The following is a 20,104-nucleotide window of genomic DNA, read 5'->3' on the forward strand; positions in this document are numbered from 1 at the left end:
GATGCCAGAAAGCCACACTTCCCTAAAAAAGGAAGACAAAAAACAGAGAACTCAAAGGCAACAACCTCAAGAAAACAAGCTGAAAGTACTAATAAAACCAAATAATGAATAAATTTTTACACTGGAACTGTAGAGGATTCTGCAGCAATTTCGAAGATATCCACGATCTCATATCAGAGTACAATCCGATTAGTCTATATTTGCAGGAAACATATCTTAAGCCCCAGAATAAAATAACACTAAAACATTACAATATATACAGAAAAGACAGAATTACAGGTGGCACAGCACATGGTGGAGTAGCAATCCTAGTAAATTCCAGTATACCAACTAAACAGATCCCTTTGCAGACTAATCTAGAGGCTATAGCAGTACAGATTGCAGTAAACTTTCATGTGACAGTTGCCTCCATATACCTACCACCAAACGAAGAAATAACCTATACAGAACTAGAAGACCTAGTAGTTCAATTACCAACTCCTTTATATACCATGGGAGATATGAATGGCCATCATCCTCTATGGGGAAATGAAAATATAGATAAGAGGTTAAATTCTAGAGAAAATACTTGATAAGCTAAACCTAATACTCTTGAATGATGGGACATCCACATATATACGTCTAACCACAGGAACTAGCACAGCTATAGACTTTTCTATATGCTCTCCATCAATATACCCTCTACTGGTGTGGGCAGTTCATAACGATCCCCTGAATAGTGATCATTATCCAGTAAGGATTACTTTAAATGAACCTACCACTTGTCAACCACAAAGAGCTCCAAAGTGGAGATTATATAAGGCAAACTGGGCAAGATACAAGCAGCTGACAATATTAGGACAGCAACAAATCCAACAGGTATCAATTGACTCTGCAGTGAAATATGTGACTGACAAACTCCTCCAGGTTGCAAAATTAACAATACCAAAAACTTCATCAAAATTTCCCATACATCCAAAGCCGTGGTGGAACGATGCATGTTCCCTAGCAAAACGCGAGAAAACCAAAGCATGGAATATTTTCCGAAGACACCCTACCACAACCAACTTGGTAATTTTCAAAAAGGCAAGGGCAAATGTCAGACGCATTAGTAAGAAAAAATCTTGGATCTGTTTTGCATCTACGATTACTAGGAAAACAGACAGCTGGAAAGTTTGGGACAAGATAAATAAAATGAACAACAGATACCAAAGAATTTCTCCTCCTTTTATAAAATGGAATGGACAAGATAGGTCTAAACCTAAAGACATAGCAAATGCTCTTGGTAGAACCTTTGAAAAAATATCAGATAGTAACTCCTATAAGGCAGCTTTCCAAAAACATAAAGCCCATGCAGAAACATAAATTGAATTTCTCTAGGAAAAACAAAATGCTATAACCAACCAACCTTTCACCCTCAGAGAACTTTATAAAGCCATTTCACAGACGAAGCAAAGTGCAGCAGGTCCAGATGAAATAGTATACACGATGGTACAAAAATTAGATGAGACATTATTGATAGTGATATTGATAGCTCCTCCTATATAACAGAATATACCTGGAAAATTCCTTTCTGAATCAATGGCACCACGTCTTAGCTTTCCCAAAACCAGATAAAGATCCCACAAATCCAAATCACTATCGCCCAATAGCCTTAACTTAACAATAGCCTTGGGAACCTTAACAATAGCCTTGGAAAAATACTTGAAAAAATGGCAAATGCCTGACTAATGTGGTTTTTAGAAACCCATAACTTACTAAATACAGCTCAGTGTGGTTTCAGAAAGAACAGGTGCACTCTAGACTTAATGATAAAAGCAGAAAACAACATAAGAAATGCCTTCTTAAGAAAACAGAACTTAGTAATGATATTTTTCAATATCGAAAAGGCGTATGACACAGCATGGCGATATGGAATACTTAGAGACATTTATAACTTTAGAATGAGAGGACACCTACCAATGTATATCCGAAATTTTTTGCAACAACAAACTTTCCAAGTTAAGATATTAACCAGACTATCGGAAGTCTTTGTGCAGCAAGAGGGAGTACCACAGGGATCGGTATTCAGTGCTACCCTGTTCGCCATAAAAATCAACTCAATAGCTAAATAAGTACCGAATACCATAGATGCAGTGCTTTATGTTGATGATTTCAGCATTTCTTGTCAATCACAAAACATGCGAACAATAGAATGTCAATTACAAACAGCAATTAACAAAATAACTGCGTGGACTCAAAGCAATGGCTTTAAAATCTCTAAGCAAAAGACAGTAGGAATACACTTTTGTTGGAAAAGAAACTTGCACCCAAACCCAGAACTAAAGCTAGAAGAAGTAATCCCAATAACATCCAGCCCAAATTTTCTCGGATTAACCCTAGATAAGAAACTGACCTTTTTAGATCACATAAAGCATCTTAGGATAAACTGTCTAAAGAAATTAAATATTCTGAGAGTCATATCTGCAACAAATTGGGGGAGCAGACAGGTACACCTTATTACATCTGTATAGAAGCTTGATAAGATCCAAACTCGATTATGGGGTGCCTGTTTACAGCTCTGCACAACCAAGTGCATTAAGATGGTTAGACCCTGTACACCACAGTGCACTCCACATAGCCTTGGGAGCATTCCGTATTTCTCCAGTTCAAAGTCTCTATGCTGAGGCTTATGAACCACCACTTCACCTCAGAAGACAAGAACTCCTATCTTATGCAGCTAAAATAAAGTGTTTTCCAAACCATCCTGTGTTCAAAACATTATATACACCAATATGAGAAAATATGTACAGAATACACCCAACAGTTAACAAACCAGCAAACATATGCATCAAGGAGCTACTTCCAATTTGGTCTCTTGATTTCAACAAACTAGCTATTATACGAAACGCACCAAAACCCCCCTGAGAAATAACATCACCAAACTATGATACCTACTTTCCATCTTGGGGAAGACATTCCCTACCAGGAAGCAGCTTTCAACAACTACATGCTGCATAGCTAGAGAAATATCCACAATATGCGCAAATATACACAGATGGATCGAAAACTGATACAAAAGTAGGTGCGGCAGCAGTTTTCTCTGATACTGCAATAATCCAACAGAATGTAGCATCTTCACAGCTGAACTGCAAGCAGTGAAGTTAGCATTAGACCAAATATGGAAGCAAAAGCTACCCCATAGTCTGATCTTCAGATTCCCTTAGTATAATGCAAGCAATGCAATGTGACACAAAGAATTTTCATCCAAGTTACCCTAAACAAAATCCTTAAAAGAAAACATGACGTCAAATTTTGTTGGATTCCTGGACATGTGGGAATTAAAGGAAATGAACAAGCAGACCATGCAGCAAAAATGGCAACTGGCACCCTTTCTTCAACCACCAAAGTACCATTTACAGACTACAGACATAGTATCAAAGTGAACAGCAAAAACAGTGGCAAAGAATATGGAGTGAGCAAACACAAACTTTTTCAAATTAAACCTCTTAAAGCAATGGAAATCCAGTGAAAGAGATGTCCGAAAAGAAGAAATAACCCTTGCCAGGTTACGGATAGGGCACACATACATAACCCATTCCTATCTACTTAAATCCGAAGAACCGCCTCAGTGCAGTCAGTGCCGTGTACAACCAACAGTAAAACATTTACTACTAGATTGTCCAGCCTTTAAAAATGAAAGAAAAATAACTTTTAGGTCAGTAACTAAAAATCAAGATGCTCCAGTTTTGGAAAACATTGTAAGTGAAGAAAATAATGTTAGAGAAGTTTTTGACTACCTAAAATCAATAGGCTTATATAATCAGATTTAAAACACAAAAATCACCACAAGTCAATGAATCCATTTGAACTCCCATCTCTTCATAAAGTCAGGTATTAGATCCAAAATTTGAAAGAAACCAGACTAGGAAAGCAAAACCAAGAGAGGTGCATTATGGCCACAGAAGCTGATGTGCCAACAACTAATAAACAACAACTGTGAACTAAATTGATGCTTGGCACTAACTTGTTCGATTAGTGAATTTTCTGTAGTCTGAGGCTTTAATTGCTAAAAACCTTTTTAATAGAAACATTTTGATATAATGGAAGTGACATGTTGCAGTTTGTTTTCATCGATATAATTGGATATGTAGACCACGTTAAGCATTAAGTTCTGATGGTTATGAACAGTTCTGAATTACTTAGTGGATTGTTGCTCTGTCTTATTGTAATTGTGATCCTTTAAGGTATGTTGAAACTCCAAAGGAGCTCATTCTTCCAGCTCAGTAATGAGTTTAATGAACAGAATGTTAAGCACTTAGGAATCCTCAGTTTAAAAATGTTTCCACTAGGCAGAGTAAAATATTTATAAATTCTGAAATAACACTTAAAAATGATCTTTAACTTATGTATGTGTATCTTTTCATTTTTATTTGTGTAGTTAATACTTCATACCCTTAGGTTATTGGCCTCTGATGCCAAGCGAATTCGAGGTCAAGCATTTCTAGTGCAAATTAAATAGCGAGATACTCAGACATAAAAGTTCTATTGTTTTCTATCAGAAGTTCATTTATAAATCAGTTCTCCACTTGGAAAGTCTGAAGTGAGAACAGAGAGAGGAAACACCCTTCTTTTTTTGTTATGCTATATATATATATATATATATATATATATATATATATATATCTGATAATTAAAATAAATATGATATTTAAAATAAAAACATCAGCCAGTAGTACGGCAATAATGCAGAGCGAAACGAAACGCAAAATAATAAAATAAACAAACAGGGAAGGGAAAATAGAGATAATAGGACAAAAAGGTAGTCGATATTCCCCTATATAATTTAGTCAATTAAGTCATTAAACCCAATTAATAAAAAATGATGTATTCAAAATAATGCCAATTATAAATAATTTAGAGGTACCCCCCCCCTCGAAGGTACCAGTTCCAAAAGACGTGAAATATCACCAAAAAAGGGTTAAAGAAACTACCAAAAAACTAAAATATCAAAATAATAGACTGACCATCATGCCCCATATTGACAGAGGACCACGAGGCCAATAATGGTCATGGAATCGCTGCATTTCAATCGTCATACAAATCATCGCAAAGGCAGAAATATCGAAGAACCAAACCACTCCTCCATTCTCCGATAGATCAACGAATGCAGAGGATTTGCATGGCAGTGGAAAATAATCTATAGAACAGACAACACTCTTGATCAGAGCCGCACCACTGACACAATGCAAGCTTAACCAGCTTATATAATAGAAAGAAAAAGAATAGATGGCGGCACAGGCGCTGCTTATTTAGCATATCAACCCACTACTACCACTAATTTATATTATGTGAGGTAAAAGTTAGGCAAAAGTAGTAAAAATAAATAAATATGGCTATGTAGCTATCATTAGAGGCAGCAAATGCACATCCTCCACATGATGCCTAATTATATCTGATAATTAAAATAAATATGATATGACGATTGAAATGCAGTGATTCCATGATCTTTTTTTTTTTTTTTTTTTATGCGATAGTTGAAAAAGATTTGTATCGCGCGTTAAGCTTACCGCGAGTCGTACGGTCAATAAACAAACGTTTGCCTGCTGCCCGCCTCGGTGTGTTCCATCAACCATCGGAAGAAGACGTGTTTGTCTCCTGCTAATAAAGTCAATGCAGACTTGCATTTAAAAATTCAAAATTTTAAATGAATTTCAAATTAAAAAATTCAAATTTTTAAATGAGCCAGATGAAAATGTTACCGCGAAGGAGATAACGGTAAAAGAATTAGATGAAATCTTTCGTATCGCATAGAACCTCAAACAAAAGGTTTGATGTTCTCTGCGATATTTATTTCGCTAGGGCCCAGAGAAGATTGTTTTCGGCTATCGGAAATTGATTGATGAAAAGAGAAAGTCAACACTGTTCAAATATTTCCGCAACAGTAATTTCTTCATTGTGTATTTTATGTCAGAGGTTCCCAAAGTTTCTCAGTTCACGGCGCCTTTGATGTCTCAGTAATTTTTTGAAGGCGCACCCAGACCAAAAGAAATACCTAACAGTTTCGTTTAGTAGTTAGGTCCAAACAACTTAATAAGAAATGCTGAAACTGTGAACTACCTCGAGCTAGTAGTTCGCACGGTGTCCGACAGATGTCGAGTATCGCTGTTTCCCTCGAAAATTTAAAATATTCCGCGGCGCACAGTTTAAGAACCGCTGTTTTATGCAATAAACATTTAATTCCATAATTATTTTCATTATCTTTTACATTATATACAGTTAAAAAGTTATTTAAAAGGTATTTTTAAAATTCTTTATGGACATTCCAGAAGGTCAAGGACCAATTATAATTTTTCCTATTGGTTATTATATTCGATTAACGCGTTTCCGTTTTTCGCGATACGCTCGCAGGACGAATTAATCGCGTTAATCGAGGCCCGCCTGTATTCAAGATGGTATATCAGGCTTAATACACTCTTCTTGATTAGACCGGGGTTCGAGCCCGTGACCACCAAATACGGAGGATGCGGAAAGGTCATTGAATGACCACTGCCCGGAGCAATATGGCCTTAGTTGCTAATGCTCCTAAAAACCAAACAACAACAACAACTCAGGCTTAATGTTCAAGTTTGCAGATGATATGAAGGTCGGTAGGGTTGTTAATGACACTAATGACAGCATGCTGCTGCAACAGGATCTGGAAAAGTGGTGCAGGTGGGCTGAGAGGTGGCAACTGATGCAGTATTTACATTGGGAAATGTAAATACTGCATATGGGAAGCAGTAACCCCAGAGTAACATATCAACTGTGTGGCTACACTGACAGTGGTAGAGAGTGAAAAGGACCTGGGGGTAATTGTGCAGGCAGATATGAAGTTTTCTGAACAGTGCAGACGGTCTGCAAGAGTAGCTCATGGTGTCTTGTCAATGTGATATACAGGAATTTTTCTAGCAGGGATGAGGAGGTGATTATCCCCCTGTATAAGGCAATGGTCAGGCCACACCTTGAGTATTGTATACAGGTCTGGAAACCTCATTTTAAGAAGGATGTAGAGCTGTTGGAACGAGTACAGAGAAGGGCAACAAGATTAGTGAATGAAACAAAGGGTTACTCTTACGAAGAAAGGCAAATTACAGTGTCTGGAGACTAGGCATCTGCGAGGTGATTTGATTCAGGTGTATAAAGCCTTGAATGGTTTGAGCATCTCAATGCTGATGGGATTCTTCCTCTTGCTCACAATAATCCCCTTAAATGGCATAAATTCAAATTGAGGAAAGACAGATGTAGGATAGATGTGCGGAAGTTTGCCTTTAGCCAGCGGGTTTTGAATGCTGGAACAAACTTCCATCTGTCGTAGAAGTTGATAGCTTAAATAGATTTAAGGCAGACCCTAGACAAACATTTGGAGCGAGTGGATGGGTGAAATGAGAAGGGTGTGTGTGTTTTTTTTTTTTGGCTGATGCTATATAAGCTTGCTTTCTTGCATCATGTGCCTATGCTAATGTTAATTACATGAAATTTAGCAGCGCCCCCTGACTAACACCACGTCCAAATTATATGAAATATCACTTAGAACAGTAACAAAAACCAACTACAATACTGGACCAACTAAAATTATAAATAAAATGAAATAGACTGATCATTATGCCTCATCTCGACATAGGGCCACAAGGCCAATAATGGTCAGGGAACCACTACATTTCAAACATTAGTCAATTCCATGCACATATAAACCAGTACACTGATTGAACCAATGATGCAATGGATTTGAATAATTGTGGCCCTTATGAAGTGAAATATTTTAGAACAGAAGCTAGCATTCACATGACAACTCCATACCACTGACAAAGTCACTGTTGAACCGAAATATATAACAGAAATTAGGCCATAGAGGGCAAATTGAGTTCTCATAGGCATATCAACTCACTTTTTTTTTTTCAGTTTTCCACATTTCATGTGAAATATGGAAAACTGGAAAAAAAATGCAAAATTGAACATAAAGTAACATATCCGGATGCACGCAGACAAGTTATGTTGACCATGCCTAGTCAATCCTATGCATCTCACACCCGGAGCTACTTGTGAACTGCCATTCAAACAGATGTGTCAATTCTGCCCAACACTTCTTTAGCTAACTGGGTTAAAGCAACTTTATCAACATCCAGAAAAGACACTCCTAAAACTGAAAACAGTGAAGCGCTAATACTCATTAGTTTCCCAACTGATACTTCAATGGTCTTGAAAGATTTAAACTCAAAAATTGAAAACTACCAAAGACTGTAAGAAAACCGAGGCAACTACCAACAGTATGGAAGAGGATGTACCATCTCCCAGATTATGAGAAACCCGTCCTGGAACTTCATGCTAATGACACAATGGATACTGAATGCCCCATATTCCCAAAAAAAGACCAGAAAAAATGCTCCAGATACAAAAACCAGCCAGATGAATCATCCTCAACTAAACCGAAATAATGCATAACATCATACAATGGAACTGCAGATGACTTAAAAGATTTACTCACTCAATTTAATCCCATAGATGTATGCCTACAGGAAACATTCTTGTCATTGGCGGTCTCGCCAAAATTTTCAAATTATATCATTTATAGACAAGATAGAAGATCAGAATCTCCTGCACTTGGAGACTTAGCAATTCTTATTAATTCTAACATTCCATCTAATTACAAACCACCCTAGAAGCTGTAGCAGCATGTTGCAGTTGGAAATACAGTTACCCTTGTCTCTATTTACATTTCACCATCTCTGCCATTTTCCCATTCAGAACTGGACAACCTCCTTACACGACCCCCAACACCAATTTGTCTTTTCAGTGACTTTAATAGCTACCATCCATTGTGGGGTTCCACTAAAATGGACACAAGATCCAAGTTGATCAAAGAACTTTTGAATAATAATGATCTTAATTTACTAAACTCTGGATCTCTGAGCTATATCCACCTGCCTACAGGATGTACTTCTGTAATGAACAAATTGACGTGTCAATTTTTTCATTGTCCATCTTTCCAATCATGACATGGTCAGTGTCAACCGATCCCTTTAATAGCAATCGTTTTCCGATTATTTGCTCATTATAGACGGGTAACTGCAAATGCTGATCAAAGATCCACTTGGAAGTTTAAAAAGGCAAACTGGGATGGCTGTTCTACCCAAATATATCGTGACAGACTTTGTTAAAAAACAAGCTATTGATTATGTAACTGCATACATAACCAATCAGATTCTGACTGCAGCTGATGCTTCTGTTCCAAAATCCAAGACGTATCACATCACCGAAATCACTGGTGGAATACAAAGTATTTTCATGCCAAACGGAAGAAAAACAGTGCTTGGAATAATTTCTGCAAGTATACTACCACTAATAACTTAATTGTTTATAAAAGGTATAAAGCTAAAGCAAGGCAAATTAGATGGAAGGTGAAACGTGACTCATGGATTTCTTTTTCCTCAACCATCACAAAAGACACTGACATAGGGCTCATCTGGAGATGGATACAGGCCCGAAATGGCAAATTTGTTCAGCTGCCCTCTCTGATACTTCATTGGAAAGGGAAAGAAGTGTCTACTCCTGTAGAAGTTGCTAATGTGCTGGCAGAATCGTTTGTCACAATCTTTGTTTCTGCTTCTTATGCATCCTGCTTCCAAAACATCAAAGCAGGTAAAGAACGTTAACACCGACTGGGCAGCAAGGTGGGTAAAGTGTCTGCCTGGCAACCCACAGGTTGTAGGTTTGAATCCCGCCTCAGGCTTGGATTACAGTAAAAAAATGCAAAAACTTTGGGAGGTGCATTATGGTCACAGAATTTCTTATTAATTCTAATATTCCATCCAATTACAAACCACCCTAGAAGCTGTAGTAGCATGTATTGCAGTTAGGAATACAGTTACCCTTGTAACTGTATTGTTAGTTGTAGCCGATGCGCCAACAACTAACAAAAAGAAAAAAAAAGCATTAACAAAATCAACTTCTTTGTGCATCACTCCTTCCTGTACAACCAACCCTTTACATTGGAAGAACTTAAAGAATCATTTAATAGATCTTCCAACAGTGCTGCAGGACTGGATGGTGTTGATTAGCATTAGCGAAAACATATGATGCATTCAAGCTTATACAGCATCAGCAAAAGAAAAAAAACCTTTTGATTTCACCCATCCATTTGTTTCTAAAGTTTGTCCCCTTTTCCCTTGAATTTATTTAAGCTATCAACTTCCACAATGACAGATGAAAAATTTGTTCCAGTCAGTTACCTGCTGGCTAAAGGCAAATTTACAAACATCTATTCTACAACTGTCTTTCCTCGATTTGAGTTTATGCTCCCTCAGGTTTGTAATCTGAGAAAGAGGAAGAATCCCATCAGCGTTGAGCCTGCTCAAACCATTCAAGGCCTTAACACCTCAATCAGATCACCTTGCAGGTTGCCTAGTCTCCAGACGTTTGATTTTGCAAAACTTAAGCATTTACAAGAAAGGCTTAATGTGTAAATCCTTCCTAAAATGAGGCCTCAAGACCTGTACACAGTACTCAAGGTGCGGCCTGACCATTACCTTTTACAAGGCGATAATCACCTCTTTATCCCTGCTAGCAAAATTCCTGTATATCATTGACAAGACCGCATGACCTGCTCTGGCAGCCTATCTGCACTGCTCAGAAAACTTCATATCAGACTGCACAATTACCCCCATGTTTGTTTTTCATTCTCCACTACCCTGAGTATAGTTCTACACGGTACATTTTTCTGGGGTTACTGCTACCCAAATGCAGTACTTTGCATTTGTCAATGTTGAACTTCAGTTGCCTCTTCTCAGCCCATCTGCCCAAACGTTCTAGATTCTGTTGCAGTTGTGTACTGTTATTACTGTCATTGACAACCCTGCCAACCTTCATATCATTTGCAAACTTGGACATTAAGCCTGATATACTTTCATCAATATCATTGATAAAAAGAATACAATGATATAAACCAGTAAAATGTATTTAATATAGATAACACAGTAAAATATAATAGAAGCTTTTGAGACTAAATTTGACTAAATTTGAATACAACGGATATAGCCATGTGTGCAGTAAGGCACGTTATTCATTCAAGCTGGTTTCCTATTGTTGTCGCACGGACATGCGCTGTTTTACTCCAGCACTTGTTGAGGTATAAAATGGTTGTCTCTAGGATGGGGTGCAACCTCATGCCTTTGCAGCAGTTTATGGCCTTCGAATTGTTTAATATATTAAGTGATTCTAGCAATAGGCGGTGGCGAAAGTGTCGTGAGTGGTCTACTATTTCGAAGTCACGTTTGGGATTGAGATCGTGGTGGGTGATCCAAAAATGCTCCACGATTGCGGATGGTCCTTCTCAGCAAGGCGGATTGCTCTCTTATGCTCCGTAAGGCAATCTTCAAGATGTCTTGATGTTTCACCTATGTAGCAGCTGTCACAGTCTCTGCAGATGATGCGGAATATTACATTGCTGCCTAAGAGAGGTGTGATGGGGGCTTCACACTGGAGATAAGAGAACGGAAGTTTCTGCAGGGTAACTGTACACATTTGATGCGGTAATCTCTGAGGATTTTTGAGATCTGTTCTGACACGCCTGGATAGTTGGGAATGTAGGCATTTGGCATATTGTCCTGGTTCAGGGGTCTTGGATGGGCTGTGAGTTCCTGTGCTTGTAATAGGCATCTGTCTAGCACGTGGGTTGGATAGCCGCATTTGGTTAGGTCTGCCTTCACACGAGAAATCTCGCTGCGTCTAATTGCATCAGTGCTGGAATGGCTCCAAGCCCTGGAGAATAGAGTGTGGGCAGTTCTGTTGAGATGACTGGGTGCATGGCCGGATCTATAGTTCGTAAATTGTCTGCACCACATACGTGATCCTGCTCAGATAGCAAACAAACTGAATGAGTATTTTGCATCTACATTCACACGTGAGGAATTATTACAGTTTGAAAATGGAAGAAGGTTATCAAATTGTAGCAGTGTGCTTAATGATTTTATAATAACTGAGAGCAAAGTGGAGGAGAAATTGTTGAAGTTAAACATAAGAAAGGCACCTGGGGTGGATGGGATCTATCCAGTTATATTAAAGGAGGCGGCAAAGCAACTAAGCAAACCCTTAGCCATAATTATGAGAGCATCCTTGGATTCAGGGGAGGTTCCCACGGACTGGAGATGTGCAAATGTATCCCCAATTCACAAAGGAGGTTCGAAGGGTGACACGAGTAATTACAGACCAGTTAGTTTAACTTCTGTTCCGGGTAAAATAATGGAGTCACTGGTTAAAGATGCATTGCAGGATCATCTAGACAAGACCGCAGCAATAATTCAGAGACACAGCATGGGTTTGTTAAGGGAAAGTCTTGTCTGACAAATTTGATTGGTTATTATGATGTGGTCACAAAGGAACTGGATGCAAAAAATAATTTTGATATCATATACTTGGATTTCAGGAAAGCTTTTGACACTGTTGCGCATGGAAGACTACTGTACAAATTGGAGCAGAATGGTATTAAGGGTAAGTTGCTACAATGGATAAAAGGATGGTTAAGTGGGAGAAGACAGAGGGTGGTAATCAATGGGTGCTGCTCTTCGTGGACTAATGTTATTAGTGGAGTCCCACAGGGTTCGGTGTTGGGTCCACTGTTGTTTTGTATATTTATCAATGATATTGATGAAGGTATATCAGGCTTAATGTCGAAGTTTGCAGATGACACGAAGGTTGGCAGGGTTGTTAATGACAGTAATGGCAGTGTGCTACTGCAACAGGATCTAGATAATTTGGGCAGATGGGCTAAGAAGTGGCAACTGAAGTTTAACCTTGACAAATGCAAAGTACTGCATATGGGTAGAAGTAACCCCAGAGAAACGTACCAACTGTGTGGTACTACACTTAAGGTGGTAGAAAATGAAAAAGACCTGGGAGTAATTGTGCAGTCAGATATGAAGTTTTCTGAGCAATGTAGACAGGCTGCTAGGGCAGGTCATGGGGTTTTGTCAATGATATATAGGAATTTTGCTAGCAGGGAAAAGGAGGTGATTGTCCCTCTGTATAAGGCAATGGTCAGGCCACGCCTTGAGTACTGCGTACAGGTCTGGAGGCCTCATTTTAGGAAGGATGTAGATTTGCTTGAGCGTGTACAGAGAAGAGCAACACGATTGGTGAGGGGAATGAAGGGATCCTCTTACCAAGAGAGGCTTAAGTTCTGCAAATTGCAGTGGCTGGAGACTAGGCACCTGCGCGGTGATCTGATTGAGGTCTATAAGGCCTTGAATGGGTTGAGCACGCTGAATTCTGATGGGATCCTCCCACTTGTTCAGAATACGAACCTACGGGGACATAAGTTCAAATTAAGAAAGGATAGATGTAGAATAGATGTGCGGAAATTTGCCTTTAGCCAGCGGGTGGTTAATTGCTGGAACAAACTTCCATCTGTCGTTGTGGAAGTTGATAGGTTAAATAAATTTAAGGAGGAACTGGACAGGCATTTGGAGGGTATGGTGTGATTTTTTTATTTTTTTTATTTATTTATTTTTATTTTTTTTTTTTTTGGCTGATGCTGCATAAGCTCCTACACTTGCTTTCTTGCATCAAGTGCCACTACTACTACTACTACTACTACGTTTACGGTATACCGAAGTCTCTATACGTGGGCCTACGAGCTGCACTAAGACATCCAGGAATGGGAGTGACTCATTGACTTCTAACTCTAGAGTGAAATGGATGAAATTAGATAGGGAATTGAGGTGGTCTAGTAATGCTGTTTCAGAGCCACGTGGGATTACATTGAAAATATCGTCAACGTATCTGTACCATGCTATAATAGGCACAGGTGGGTTCAGGAGTATCTGCTCCTCTAAATCTTGGCAATGTTGACAGGGGCACCCATAGCAGTGCCATGCACCTGTTGGTAGACTGAATCCTCAAAGGTGAAGATGCTGCTAGATAGGTTGAGGGCAGTGCAGATGTCATCAGTTGATAGTGATGTTCTGGTTGAGAGGCGTAAGTCGTTCTTGAGTAGCCTCCTGGCGCAGTGTACGGCCTGTTGGATGGGAATGGAAGTAAATAATGAAACCACATCAAATGATTCCACGACAGTGTTGTCAGGAATTGAAAGGTCTTTAATGAGGTGGATGAATTCGGTGCTATTTTTGACAGTGTGTGTGTGGTATTTCCTACAAGAGGTGATAGGAGGCGCGCACTACACTTAGACAGTTCATACGTTGGCGCATTGCAGCAGGTTACTATAGGTCTGAGGGGAACACCTGGTTTATGGATTTTTGGCAATCCATAGAACTGTGGTAGCTGGCAGCCGGTGGCATGCAGAAGATGCTGAGTTGTAGCCGAGATTATCTTCTCTCTAAACCATATGTGGACGGGTTTATTGACATGTGTCTCTAGTCATTTCAAGACCTTAATGGGTGGATCAGCCAGAGGTTCATATGCATTTGGGTCTAGTAGTAGGGCCAGGGCTTTCTCTCTGTAGGCTGACCGGCCTAATACAACGGTATGGCGCCCCTTGTCAGCAGGAAGTACGACGATGGTGTTGTCCTTTCTTATAGATGAGAGGGCGACGTGTTGATGATGGTTAAGGTTTGAGTAAGTTTGCCGAGTGCTGTGGAGGATTGCGGCTGTCCTGAAATGGATTTCGTTAGTAGTTTCCTTGGGGAGGTTGGTAATACTAGCCTCTAAATTCATAGCGAGCTGTGTGACTGGTGGTTTAGAAGGTACGACGGCGAACTTCATGCCATTGGATAAGACATTGAGTTGCTCTGTGGTTAGTTGTTTGCTGCTTTATTGTGTTATCTATATTAAATACGTTTTACTGGTTTATATCATTGTATTCTTTTTTAACCATGGACCCCAGTACACCAGGCCCATTTGTCACAATCATTGATAAATATAGAAAACAACAATGGGCCCAACACTTGACCCTCGGGGGGGAGACTCTACTAATAACATTAGTCCATGAAGAGCAGTGCCCATTGATTACCACTCTCTGTCTTCTCCCACTCGACCATCCCTTTATCCATTGCAGCAACTTTCCCTTAATGCCATACTACTCCAATTTGTACAGTAGTCTTCCATGTGCAACAGTATCAAAAGCTTTCATGAAGTCCAAGTATATGATATCAAAATAATTTTTTGCATCCAGTTCCTTTGTGACTACATAGCAAAAGCAAAGGAAGTGTCTGAATCAATGTGTAACAAATATGCAGATAAATTGTACACTTACAACTCTTTAAGTTACTGGAAGGGAGACGTGGGGCAGACAGACAAGGTTCAATATGTTAATCCTTTTCAACATAACCCATCTATGAGGACATGTAAACATTATTATTTGCAAGTAATACAATGGATCAGTGTCACATCCACTTTCCTAAATTTTAGTATGCTATATTGTGGGTAAACAAAAAAACCATTATATATAGAAATTATGATGTGTGAAATCTTACGCATAAATATTAACTGCAAACAGCTGATATATTTATTAGTGGTGATAAATATCATGTTGGCCATGAGATATATAAAATATATTATTATTATTAATTTGGAAGAAATGCTTCCAAATGCTGTTTTGGCAGAATAGCAGATCAGTGTTATATTAAAATTTTTAAGAATTATTTTTAAACATTAGCAGGTGGTGGCACTTTATGCCATATTGTGCATTCTTGAATGTAGTTAGCCAATATGAGATGGGGGTGGGGTTTGTGGTGGGTTATTCCATGTTTTATTGCCCACGTAACATGAAATTGTCCCTTGAACATACACTTGCACAGACATAATGCACACAGCATAGTATTACATGAAATACTGATACACTATATAAATAATAATATCACTAACAACTAATAACTTTGTATAAGGAAGCACACATTGAAGCTGTGGGGAAAAAAAAACTCTAATTTGTGAAAAACATCCTGCATTGCTTTTTTTCCAAAAAAAAAAAAAAAAAAGATTTTTCGTCATGACAAAAGCAGTACGTACACTGTTGCTGTTATGCTAATTGCGACAGGAAGTATTGATGCAGAGGAGTTATCACACTTTCTCTCATTATCACTCTGCTCTATATGATTTCTTTTTATTTCCGAAGTTGAAGAAAGGATGAACAGCTTGCATTTTGGTTCAGTCAAAGTGCTGAAGTTCGCTGCAATTGATGCCATGAGTGTATATTGAAAAGTAGCATACAAAAGTGGTTTATATTGATGACAAATATGAAATTTTGGAAAATAAATGAATGAAAATATAGTACTAATTCCCAACCCTCATGTCCAGACTACTAATTGATTCTGGAATGAAATCTTATCAAACATAATGATACCATCCTACATCTTATATTTACTACGATATATCTAATGTATTACATATATAAAGTAAAAGCACATCGTATGCATTAAATGAAGAATCATTATATGCATCAACAGTACTGTAAAAATGCGAACATTTATTTTTGGCATGCATCCTATTATATTATTAAAAATTCAGAGAGACTTTTAAATTCATTTTAAAAGTAAAAAATTTAATATAATTTACTAGTTCACTAGATTCTTTTGAATTTATTGGTGAATTAAAACTTGGATTGCTTAATTATTGAAATGTGCTTCACATGTTTTATTGAATTAAAAATTTAGAAAACTTCTTAAATTTAGTCTTTAACTACAACAATAGAAAAAAGTTTTATTCTGTGTAGTAAATTTGCTGGTAATACATTTCACACTGGATATGCAAGAAATAGTTTTTCGTGTGCCCAATGTGAAAAGACTACCAGCAGCAATGAAAGATTATAATATAGTGAATCTGGAAAGTTTGCTTTCTCTGTATACTTACTTTCCAAGTACAGTAAGTCCCCGACTTAAGTAAGCCTGAGTTACGTAACTTCAGACTTACGTAAATTTTTTTTCGCTCAAATTTTTTAGGATTGTAAAATTTAAAACAGTAAAAAAAAAATAAGCAATCAGTAATGACGAAAAAAATGGCATACACAAATTACACACGTGAGATACAGAGTAACAAGTTTACAAAGCTTAAGAAATAGGAATGAAGAGAAGATTCTGAAAGTTTATTTAATGATTTTTTATATGATTGAAGAATTTCAGTGAAGGGGACACACATTTCACCATAATAACTTAAAAACCCACAGAATTTCAGTTATCAGCATTATCGCAAATGCAATAAGATAAGAGTTTACTACCCATTTGTAATAGATTGCACTAACAGAAAAGCCCAATAAACTGGAAACTGCAAATTGTTTTTATTGTTTTATGGTAGTAACCTACAGAAATGTAGGTCTTTAGTAAAATGTGAGTGTGTGAGCTCATGTGAGGTAATGATAGTGTGTTTCTGCCTTAACCCTGTGAAGTTCTTTACAGAAAATTTCATTTTGACTGTTATCATGGTGCTGACCAAGAGAATAAGTGACAGCAGTACTAGTAAATCTACCAAGAAAAGAAAAGCAATCAGTTTAGATCAAAAAATTAAAATAATGAGGATGTATGAAAATGGTCAAACATTAACAAGTATTGCGCAGAATTTAGATTTATCAGTGTTAATAGTGAACGCAATAATAAAGAAAAAAGACAGAATACCAGTATCGGTGAAGAGATCGGCACCAATGAAGTGAACTATAATAACCAAGGCTGCAAAATACATTTCAATTTTTACAGTACAATAACGTGTTTTTTCTTCCTTTTGTTTTCTTTTCTTACGTGCCACTCTGGCTACTTCACCGCTGTCCCCAGATAAAGTTTTTAATTGAACTAATTAAAAATATATAACTATTTTTCTATCTATATAACTAATATATAAAAAATATATAACTAATTAATTGAAAAATATATAACTATTTTTCTTAATTTTTCTGAGGATATGTGGTTTTTGCAATTTTGGCATATGAGGTGTAAAATGCCTTGCTCAGATATGTTAATTGCTACTAGATAGTATGAATCAGAGCTGTACTACTCAATATGTTCTACGTTGATAATAATATTAGTAAAATAATGAGAGGAGTTTACCTCAATATAGTGCGTAGAACACTTCCGTATGATACCCTCCAGAAATTAAAACGGAAAAAACAAAAAAAAATCGACAACTTACTGGTACATTCGAGTAAAATATAAATAATTAAATAATCAATTTAAAACAATTAAAAATCAAATTAACGCAATTAAAAGAATCCAACGAAAATATTCAAAATGATTTTCCTTCCTGAAGCTGACAACGCTTTTCAACCGAAAAGCATTGTCAGCTTCAGGAATTTTCATTAGATTCTTTTGATTGTGTTAATTTGATTTTTAATTGTTTTAAATTGATTTGAATTGTGTTAAATTGATTATTTAATTATTTATATTTACTCTAATGTACCTGTAAGTTGTCGGTTTTTTTTTTTTTTTTTTTTTCCGTTTTAATTTCTGGAGGGTATCATACGGAAGTGTTCTACGCACTATATTGAGGTAAACTCCTCTTATTATTTTACTAATGTTAATTGCTACTATATAGTAGCAATATTTTAATAGTCATTCCCGAGTTACGTAAAACTCGACTTACGTAAGAAGTTCTGGTATGTATCTCTTATGTATGTCAGGATCTAACTGTATAGACTTTCACTTTGTTTCAGGGAGGATCCTCCATCTCAAGCAAAACTTATATTCTAAGTGAACTGTTTTACTTTTATCTCATTTATAAAATTAAAATAAATAAATATATTAGTAGTTTGGTGAATACCTGAAGTTTTGAGCAGTGCACTTCATAGAACTGTATTTGATTCTATTCCAAATTACTAAGCATGTTATAAAACATTCTTCTTTTTCTTTTACAGAATTTGTTTTGCCATCTTTCATAGCAACACTTTGCATTGCAGATACATTACAAAAGTGCTTTATTTTTATAGAAGAAAGATTCTATTTTTCAAGATATCAAAACAACTTAAAAAGCCTTTGCAGCAATTTGTTTTGCCACAATAATGCATGGCTGTCAGTTCTTATATCCTGTGTTTACGTAATAGTTATGTTGTACAATGTAAGTTTTCTTTAAGTACAAATCATAAGAAAAAAAATTAAAAAACTTAAAATTTAATGAAGAGTGTTGAAATTTTAATTTAGTTATAATATTAAATTGGATGAATGTCAGATTTTTAGAGTTGAACATGTTGATGTATTTCCAAAAGCAGTATGTAATTATACGAACAGAAAATATTATTCTATATCTGCTAAAATTTTAATAATAAAGAATGTGCATAGTAATAATTAAATGAGAAAAGAGCATACACCATATATATATATATATATATTTTTGATGCTTAAATGAATTAAATTTGATTGTTTTATTGATTGTTTTAATATTTTATCCCTTGCTACGTTAATGCCATTGCCGTTGGCAATTCGACAATTATACGTGCTTGAAATATTTTATTTTGATTGCTTAGATGAATTAAACTTTAGTGTCTATTTTCCATTGGGTATTAGGGTGTATCCTGAACAGGAGATTTTGTTAGCATTTCAAGTCTAACATATTCCTAGGGGTCTGTGGTGGCGTTCAAATTATATAATAAACAATAATAAAAAGTTAGTTCTAATACTAATTATTTAATTTTAATTAATGTTATTAATCAATATTAAACAATACTAAATAACATTCCCTTATCTGGTCATCTATCCACTACTTCTTCAGGGGCTTTGAGCGGATCGATAGCCAGTTTTAAAGGAATGTCTCATAATTACCCGTTTCTGTTAACTCCTTATCAGTTTTGCCTTTTTCGTGAGATTTTTTTTTTTTATCTCCTTTAGATTATTTAATTTATTAAATAATGATATTTTTATGCTAATTTGTCTTTCAGTTTATTTTTAAATTTTTGAATATTTTAATACTTAATTTAGGAATTCAGCAAACTGGTATAGGAGAAACAAAGCCCAACGGGTAATTATCGGAATAAGCGAGTGGAGCTATACTTATCTGTCCGGTGGTGGTGGTGGTCCTTCAGTAAAAGAGGGGTTAGCTCTTGTTCACTGTCTGTTTCATCCTTGGTTTGGTTTTTATTGCGCAGTCGCGTCTATTGTTGCTTGATATTGTTGTAAGGTGATATTTTAGCAAGTCTTCCGATAAGTGGGTTGGTTCCTACATCAGCCGGGGTGCGGCCTGGGTG

The 20,104-nt window shown here is 36.8% G+C and overlaps 1 protein-coding gene across 1 annotated transcript in view; it reads left to right on the forward strand.

Moving 5' to 3' along the window:
* The window catches only part of LOC150088223 (stimulator of interferon genes protein 2-like), a 106,059-nt gene that overhangs the window by 8,464 nt on the left and 77,491 nt on the right, over positions 1-20,104 (forward strand). Inside the window, exon 3 of the mRNA XM_090370635.1 lies at positions 18,782-18,981. Coding sequence (XP_090226761.1) covers positions 18,782-18,981 — 200 coding nt within the window. The remainder of the gene's footprint in view (positions 1-18,781; positions 18,982-20,104) is intronic.

Source organism: Mastigoproctus giganteus, chromosome 3, assembly GCF_048544385.1.
Source record: "Mastigoproctus giganteus isolate SK-2022 chromosome 3, ASM4854438v1, whole genome shotgun sequence".
NCBI lineage: Eukaryota > Metazoa > Arthropoda > Arachnida > Uropygi > Thelyphonidae > Mastigoproctus > Mastigoproctus giganteus.